General features: G+C 40.2%; 1 protein-coding gene across 2 annotated transcripts in view; it reads left to right on the forward strand.

The window, feature by feature from the left end:
- Positions 1-3366: 3366 nt before the first annotated feature.
- The window catches only part of RASGRF1 (Ras protein specific guanine nucleotide releasing factor 1), a 212815-nt gene continuing 206920 nt past the window's right edge, over positions 3367-9261 (forward strand). For both annotated transcript variants that reach the window (XM_074231921.1, XM_074231920.1), the window contains exon 1: positions 3367-3642. In XM_074231921.1, the coding sequence (XP_074088022.1) occupies positions 3367-3642 (276 nt within the window). The remainder of the gene's footprint in view (positions 3643-9261) is intronic.

The raw sequence follows: 9261 nt of genomic DNA on the forward strand, positions 1-9261 counted from the left end.
TAATATAACAAAAATGACAATTCTACCTAAATTATACTACTTACTTAGTTCCCTACCAATCAAAATTCCAAAAAATTACTTTAATGAGTTAGAAAAAAAATGTTAAGTAAATTCATATGGAGAAATAAAGTCAAGAATTTCCAGTGATTTAATGAAAAAAAAATGTGCAAAAGAAGATGGTGCAACCCTACCAGATCTAAAAATCATGTTATAAAGTGTCAGTCATGAAAGGGACCAAATAAAAACAGAAAAGTACCACTAATTTTTTCTGCAAATAGATTGTTTGAGGTAAAACAAAATCTCCTTTCTCTTGCCTATAGATATTGAAGAGGGACTTCTATGTGAAAATTCATCTTTTTTTTGTCAAATCCTGGTTGCCCAAGATGAAAATGATGAGATAATGCTGTTTTTCTATTTTTAATATTAATCCTAAATATTATAAGCTATGACATTAGAATGATATTAACTGGATATAGAATTTGGGAAATGAAGACTTTGGGAAAACACTTTTTTTTTGCAAGATGATGAGGGCTAAGTTACTTGGTCAGGGTCACACAGCTAGTGTTAAGTATTTGAGTTTAGATTTAAACTCAAGTTTCTTCTTCCAGATCTGGTGCTCTATGAACTGTGCCACCTAGCTCCCCTGTGCTTCAATTTTTTTAAAGAGAAAAAAAAATCTAACTTTCAACTCCCCCCAAAATTTTTTAAAGTCATGTTATTACCCAGATACTCTTATTTATTTATTTATTTATTGCTGTTAATTTGAGCAGTGTTGGATAGAAATTTTGTAGACACTAGCATGTTAGTGTACTTCCTAATAGGAAATAGGAAGGCATATGGATTCTAGACCTCCTTTTGAAGCAGCACAAGCTTAGAAAAGATGGAGCAAATTTTGTTCGGCAACATACCCATTCCAGCTGAAGAAAAGTTCCTAACTCATAAAGAAAAAGAAATGTGAAGGTTCTCTGGCCTAATGCTTACTTATGCTAAGAGAAATGTAACATTTTGCTACCAACTTAGTTACACCTCAGGAGTTAATTTAGTTTCTTATCAGATTCTCATTCTTTCCTGAAACTTCTCTTCTCCACATAATACACTCTGCTGTGTAAATAACATTAGATGTATAGCTAGAAAACCTCAGTTTGAACACTGCCTCTTTCATTATTGATTGATCATCTGATATTATGACAGTGGGACTTTGGACAAGTCACATAACTCTTTAGGCCTCAGTTTTTCATCTGCCTCATAGAACTATCATGAAAAAAAGCATCTTATAAATATTAAAGTAGTATAAAAATGTGGCATTTAATTTAAAAAATCAAGTTTCTAAATGGTGCATCTTCAGAATAAAAACATGAGGATTCAGAATTAAGGATAGTTACATGAAATTTAGACCTGGATGGAATATCATAGATCAACTAGTCTAAGTTCATTTTGCAGATGAAGAAACTTGAGTGCCAAAGAAGTTATTGCCTTGGCTATGATCACACACAAAAATAAGAGGATTTGAACTCAAGCCTTCTGTATTCAAATGCAATGACTAAGGATACTTTAATCCCCGTCCTTATACTTTAACACCCCTAGAGCAATAAAAATCATTTAGATCTAAGGAACAGAATCAAGATGTTTAGAGATGTGAATTATAGATGTGGTATATTAGAATGGACAATGAACTGAAAAGATCATGATGAGGTTATTACTTTTTCTTTTTTTTTAAATCCCTTAAAATGAATCTCATGCCCTGAGTCTTTTTAGATCAGATTTAGTATTACTTTAGAAAATAAAGTGATTTCTTTGCCTTCTGAATGGGTCCTTCCATTAAAGATAATGGATGAATTCTTATGGATTCCTATGGATTCACCGATTATACCCAGGGGAAAATGAAGCTTCATGGGGGGGGGGGGGGGTAAGAAATAATGAGGAGAGACAGAGCAGAGATTAATTAAATCTAGAAATACAGTTTCCTTTGGGTGGCAATGAGGCAGCCTTCCTTGACTGCAAATAAACCTTGGTCTTTTTGCAACCGGTCTGTAAAAATGTGCCTTTCTCGCCAAAGGGAGATCTGCTGCAGAACTACTGTCGCACGTTGTTATTTCTCTGTGTGTGCAGCATGCGGGAAATGTGACGTTCTCTGATAAATTCCTTGTAACTGTGTAGGCGAGGGGATCTAAAAATAAAGAGGGAATATCTATCATTAAGGTATCATTGCGCCATTCCTGCTATTTGAAGTCTAACATATTCCCTGAGCCTTCTGCTTTTTAAGCCTCCTTTCGGCATTTCGGGTGGATATTTGCAGAAACTCACAGCAGTGGCTCCCAAGCCAGACCTCAGTGTGATTGTAAGGATGAGTTAGCTAATTATGGCAACATTAAAAAAAAAAAAAAAAAAGGAAAGCCAGCCACTCTAGTGGGCTCCTTGCTTTTCTCAGGTCACTGATGAAGCTATGAATAGGAGTTGTCTGTGACCCTCCCCCCCCACCAGTGGATTAAGTGATACCTCTTTTCCTCACTTAAATATTGAGGTTCAAAGGATAATTTGAGCTATTTTTCACACATATCCCCTTCACTTTGAATTAGAAAAAGTACTGCAAAAAAAAAGAAAAGAAATCTTTTGAAGGAGAGAACTGAAAGCTGAAACTTAATCCAAATGTACTGTAAGCATTCATCAGGTACAGAAATATTAAAGTAAAAATCACTTTCAAGGCTGATTATCAAATAAGATCCCATATAGTCCATTACTTTTGAAATTGAATTTCTTTTTAAAATGCCTTTTGTAAACTGGAGGGCAGAGAATGGAAGTTATCTTTACATGTATGTTTATGTGTACATGTGCTATGCCATTTACATATGCATGTGTATTTACATATACATATATAACGATACTTGGGTGCTTTGATGCACCTCCTTGCTGTTCTGTTAAAGCTACGTGCGTGTGTCTGTCCGTGGTGCTGAAACAGGCTCTTCGAGGGATCCACATCACATGACTCTCCCCTTGGCTGGATCCAAAGCTCTAGTCTAGAATCTATCAGATTTTCCAGCCGACTGGAAAGCCTAAGGCAAATTCTCCATTGAACGTGGCTCTGCGGAAGAAATGCTTTGGTTGGGAATATCACATCTGGATTTAGGAAACCAAGGCAAAGCAGTCTATACCGGATTGTAAATATTGGGGTAGGAGAGGAAAAGGACAGTAAAAGGAAAGAGGGGAGAGAGAGAGAGAGAGAGAGAGAGAGAGAGAGAGAGAGAGAGAGAGAGAGAGAGAGAGAGAGAGACGGATGGTTAGACTCCTGCTTGTCAGGTAGTGAGTGTTTCCAAGGGTTTTAGTCTGAAAAAATGTAAGAATCCAGGATCTTGTTGGCTTTCAAACACAATGCAGAAAGGAATACGGTTGAATGATGGCCATGTAACCTACCTGGGGCTATTGGCAAAGAAAGATGGGACAAGAAGAGGTTATCTGAGCAAGAGAAGCTCAGATAACACAAAATGGCAAACGAAGTGGTTCGCTTTGCTGCAAAACCTTCTCTTCTACTTTGAGAATGACTCCAGTTCCAGACCCTCGGGATTGTACCTGTTGGAGGGCTGCATGTGTGACCGGACACCGTCTCTGAAACCGTCCCTTTCAGGAAAGGAATCGCTGGAGAAACAGGTATAGAAACTCGGGGGTGCATGGCAGGAGGGGGATGCGGAAAAAGTGGGGATGCGTACCTCCGTGAGGGACCTTAGGTGCTGGCAAGGTCCCGAGCGCTAGAGCGATTCCATACATGTACAAACACACGCGCGTCTAATATTACAGGGGCAAAGGCTTCTTTCAAGAGGGGAGGAGAGCCTAAAGCACTTTAACTTTAGCGGCCCCCCCCCCCAATCTGTTGGTTGAAGAAGGCAAGAATCTTCCACCTTCAACCTACTCCTCCATTTCCTCCCCTCACCCTGAAACCACGGGGAACACAGGTGTTGCTTTCTCTACTGGTTGGGGAGGGAAAGAAGTGACACAGGGCGAGACTGCAGGGGACCTCCTCTCCTAGTCTCAGGGAAAGAAGGAAACATTTCTATACCGACTTTTCCTCTCAGTCCTCCCTCTTAATGGGTTAGAAGTGATTGAAGGGTGGGAAAGAAGGAAGAGCCAAGAAGAAAGATTAATACGCACCCCCCCCCCCCCCCCCGCTTCCCGGAGCGCCGGAGAACGGAAGCTGGAGGTGCAGAATCTGGACTGTGCCTCTTGCGCAGAGGACTGAGCCTAGAATAGTGCTATTCCTTTCGCCTCCACTTTCCCACCCCCCCGCCACCCTCCCGACTCCGCAGTCCCGCTGCTGCCGGGTCAACTGGGCTCCCTAATGCTCCCAGCACAGCCCACGTTGGAAGGAAGTGCACAAGAGGGGCGGTGGGCTGGAAGACAGGTTTTGTGGCAGCCCTGAATGAGTCCATGGAAGATGTGGCGGGGGGCTGGGGGCTGGGGGCTGGGGGGAGGGGTAGGAAGGAGGCGGTGCGGGAAGTGCTGGGGAACAGAGAAGGCTTCAGATCGCGAGGTGGGACTCCCGCCTGCAGAGGGTTTACCCTGAAGGGAGCTTTCCCGCGCCCCCCCCCCCCCCCCCCCAGTGAACTGGGCAGAAACAAGACCGGGCTACTATAAGAGTACCAGGCAAAGGGTCGGTCTGGCAGGGCTGTTGCCCAGAGGCGAGCTTTCAAAGCATTAATGCAGCTTCCGAAGGCTAAGCCGCTGAATTGGGCTCCGCGTGGGGTTTGAAAGTCAGTTCTTTAGATCCAGGGAAGTTGGGGTAAGCAGTGGCCAGTAGCAATCCGCCATCCCCATCTCTAGTCTCCGTTTCTAGTCCTACTGAGAAACCAGCGGGCTTTAATTAGTCAGCTCCTTGCTACCCGACAGTGCCCTCAGATGGACACCGCGCCAAAGAGGCTCTGCTGCAGCGGAACCTGCCCGCCTCGAGCACTAACCCCTCCTCTTGCTACGGCTACGGCAGCCGCCGCCGCTGCCCTGGCCTTTCCTGAGCTGCATGGTTAATGGGCACGACCAGGGAGGGGGATACGGCGGCAAAGGAGAGCGCCAGGCCAAAGGGAAAGACTCGAACCCGACACACACACACACACACACACACACACGCACGCATGTTCCACGCAACTGACTGCAAACACCCCTGCCCTGAAAACCACATCTTGGTGGTCATTGCTCCTTTCATGTCTTCCAGTCACTGGACTTTATCTAAATCCCGGACATCTGTGATCTTTCCCCATCTGCGCTTCTGGTTCATGGAAAGGTTATAAGACAATCTATTCTCAGTGTCTACTTTCCTTAGGACCCCATGTGTTTTTCCTGATCCCCCTTTCCCCTCCCCCTGCCTTGGGTAATGTCAGTAGGCGATAATTACTCCCGATTCTGACTTTGAGATGGAGTTGGAGTGAATGTTGTGAGGTGGGGGAGAATTCGTTACTTTTATTTCGAGGTGCTATATGGATCTCGAAGACTATTGGTGTTAGTATTAAACGATGGGAGGGAGAATGCCAATGAATATTTTTACCCACGCAGTGTACTATAAGAAATCTCTAAAATACACCAGCCCATTGTGAATTGATTTGCCTCAGAATTAGAAGCTGGAAGGATCCTTAAAGATGGAACTACTTTGCCCCTCTCACAAGATGAAATAGTAACATGTTGCCTTATTGGAAATAACAATGGAGTCATCCTCAGTACCAAGTTCAGATTTAGAATCATCACTAATTTTGTGGGCTTGGGCAAGTCACTGAACTCTCTGAGCTGCATCTAAAAAATTAAGCTGGACAAAAAGGTCCCTTCCAGCTCTGGAGAAAATCTTTATTGTTCTGAATTTGTCAACTGAGGCCCAGAAAAGTGAAATGATTTGGTCTATGAAACTTAGTTAGAAACATTGATGGGAGGAGCTTTCAGTTGTCCTTTGCTCAGTCCAATGTTCTTTCCACTAAAACCCCACTGATTTGAGCTTAGAAATGAGATGGTCTCCAAAAGAGTCCATTCCAAAAGATTGATGAAGTCTATGAAAGAAACTGAAAAGTAGGAAAGTCTTAAGAGATAGCTTTAAAAGAGATATATAGATATATAGATATATAGATATGCATATGGAGCTGAGGAAGTGAGTTTCAACCCTTAAACTGCCATTGAGTAAGATGATACTTTTGTGCCTCAGTTTTCTCATCAGTAAAATGTTATTGTATGATCTCTAAGGTCCTTTCCAGTTTTTAATCCTATGATGGAATCCTAGTCATTGCATGTACTTGATTTGTGATGTTAAGATATATTTGATTCTCCTCATCGAAGCACTAGTGTTTCTGAAGGCATGGTGGGGAAAAGCTATAGTGAAAACACAACTGGACACTTGTAGAAAAATCTACGGATTGGGGAGACTCATCAGACACCTGTGGATTGGTCTAAATATATAAATTCACTCAAAATATCTCAGTACCCTGTGCCAAAATATCAGGCACTTTAACTCAAGACAGATGCAGAATTAGGAGGAAAATGCATACAGATGGCTTTAAACTGGGCTAAAAACATGATGGTCAAAGATTCAGAGAACTAAAGACCTGAAATCTGTTCCCTACTAAATCCTTTTCCCTGAAAACAAAGCTATATTAGTCCTTGCCCCTCAACACCTTTTGTTTACAAGACTCTATTCATTTGACTAACAGATTCTAATTTGGGTTTTGAACTTTTATTTGAATGATAGTCATATAACCTACTTGGGGTTGTAGGCAAAAAAAAATGTTACAAGAAAAGGCTATCTAAACAAGAGGAGTTCAAACAGCACAAAATGAAAAGGCTTGCTTCTTGCAAAATGTGAAATAGTCAGAAAATAACCCATATGCCTACTATTAAAATAACCAAATCAGATTGCCTATTTACAAACCAATTCCATGTAAGAAACATTTCTTGAATAATTAGTCTGTTTAAGAAACTGTGTTGGAGATGCAAGATAAAGTTCCTGTCTTCAAGGAGTTTATATTCTACTGCAATCATCTCTTCAGTGATAAACTCACAGTTAACCAAGGTGATGCTTAGTCCAGGATATTTAGACCTGGATTTCCCCTCAGTGGAGATAGTCCTCTCTGACTGTATGAAATGTAACACTATAACAACCATGGCCTTTTAATAGATTAATGAACACTAGTAGAAGAAATATGTAAACCTGAATTGTCATAGAATTCTAAACAGAGATTAGCCATAATGTGAGACAAATCAGTTTAAATGAACACCAAGAACGGCCTTGAAAGGGGAGAAAGTCACAATGGAAGGAGGGAGAGGCAGTCCCACTCTTCTGTTTTGCTGATTATTTATTATTTAAGGCTCAGATTTTTTAGTACAAGTATCAATGCTACTCTGCCTTTCTCTGTCCGTCACTGGGCTCTTGTCCCAAAGCATGAAACCCAAGGCAATCACAGCATAGAGTATTCCCTAGGGACAATTCTGCTATTAGTGTTCAGTTCTCTTTAATGTATTAAACAATAATTCTGAGATCCCAAAGGGAAAGTTAATTATTCAGTGAAATGAATAACTCAAGCCAGGCAACTAGCATTGAATACTGATTTTTATTAGTTTCCCTCTCTATGTACCTCCAAGGAGGGTGTAGGCCAATGTATAAGAAAATATGTAGCCTGGGAAATTTGACACACTTATTTGTATGCCTGTATTAGAGATTAGCATATTTTTGAAATGTATTATTGTATGCAATACTTAATTTTTCTCATCTGCACCTACTTCAACTTATTTTTGTATTTCTTTATACAAAATATTCATTTGTACACCTTCCTCATCAGCCTATAATATGGAGTTTCATAACCTGAAGAGTAGACACTAAGTAAATAATGCTACAAATTGACCTTTAACACTTCATTTCCAGCCACCATATTTATGACTGCCTTTAGTCTTTAAATAATTATTTTCAGATAGTACATAGAATTTGCTGTCTCAACCTCAAAAATATGAAAATGATAAAGGGAAAACAACATAGAGTCTTATATCTATTGGAGCAAAACATGAAGGTTGATCTCATTCTGCATAAGAGATTCATGAAAAGTTACATGTAAATCAATCTTTTATAAATGAAATAATACTTTAAATACACCTTAGGAACTTGTTGTTGGAAGGAATCTTGTGATAAGACCTGTAAAACAAAGAATCCTTCTGGTAAGTGAATCAGCATTGGAAGTAGTAGTGATGAAGCTATACAATTTTAACAACAAAAGATGATTTAGCATACTTTTCTATAGCACTTTCTAGTTGTCACAGGAATTGTATGTGTTTGTGTGTGTGTGTGTGTGTGTGTGTGTGTTTGTGTGTGTGTAGTGGAATATGTCTACCTATAGTCAGAAGAATTCAAGTTATGCTACTTATGTTATTGTTTCTTAGTTCTGCCTAACTCTTCATGATCCCATTTGGGGTTTTCTTGCAAAGATAATGAAGTATTTTGCCATTTCTTTCTCCAGGTTATTTTACAAACAAGACAAAAAGGATTAAGTAATTTTCCTGAGGTCACAGAGTTAGTAAGCATCTAAGGTCAGATTTGAACTCAGGAAGATGAGTCTTCCTGACTTCAAGCCTAGCATACTATCTACTGTGTGATTTAGCTGCTTCTGGCCAAATATGTCTTCAACTATGAATAAGGACGCAATTGAGACCTTTGAAATATTACTCCCAGTCTACCATATTGATATAACTTTACAAGTAGTAGTTACAAGTACTACCAGATTTTTAAGGTTTTTATAATAACCTCTCAAGCATATATTCCTGCCTCCACTTACTTCCTGATCAGATCCAATCTTCCTATTACTACTGAAACAATCATTCTCATGTATAGATCTGATCATGTCACCTCTCTGCTCAAAAAACATCAATAGCTCCCTATTACTTACCAAATATTATTCAAATTCCTTCTGCTGGCATTCCAAGTTCTACCCTTCTAGTTTCATTTCATATTATTGCCATGCAGGCTATCAATACACCATTCAAACTAAACTCTCTACCATATGCTACATTCTCCCACTTCTATGCTTTTACTCATGCTATTTCCCTTGAAATTCCTGCCATCCTTTCTTTCTCCACTGAATTCTTCCTAATTTTTTTTAAAACAAACTTAAATATCATTTTCTCCATGAAACCTTCTATGATCTCCTTAATGAGCAAAAGCTTTCTCTATTGGAGTGGCTAGGTGGCATAGTGGATAAAGCACTGGCCCTGGAGTCAGGAGTGCCCGGGTTCAAATCCGGTCTCATACTTAATAGTTAC

Source organism: Macrotis lagotis, chromosome 4 (assembly GCF_037893015.1).
Source record: "Macrotis lagotis isolate mMagLag1 chromosome 4, bilby.v1.9.chrom.fasta, whole genome shotgun sequence".
Lineage (NCBI taxonomy): Eukaryota > Metazoa > Chordata > Mammalia > Peramelemorphia > Peramelidae > Macrotis > Macrotis lagotis.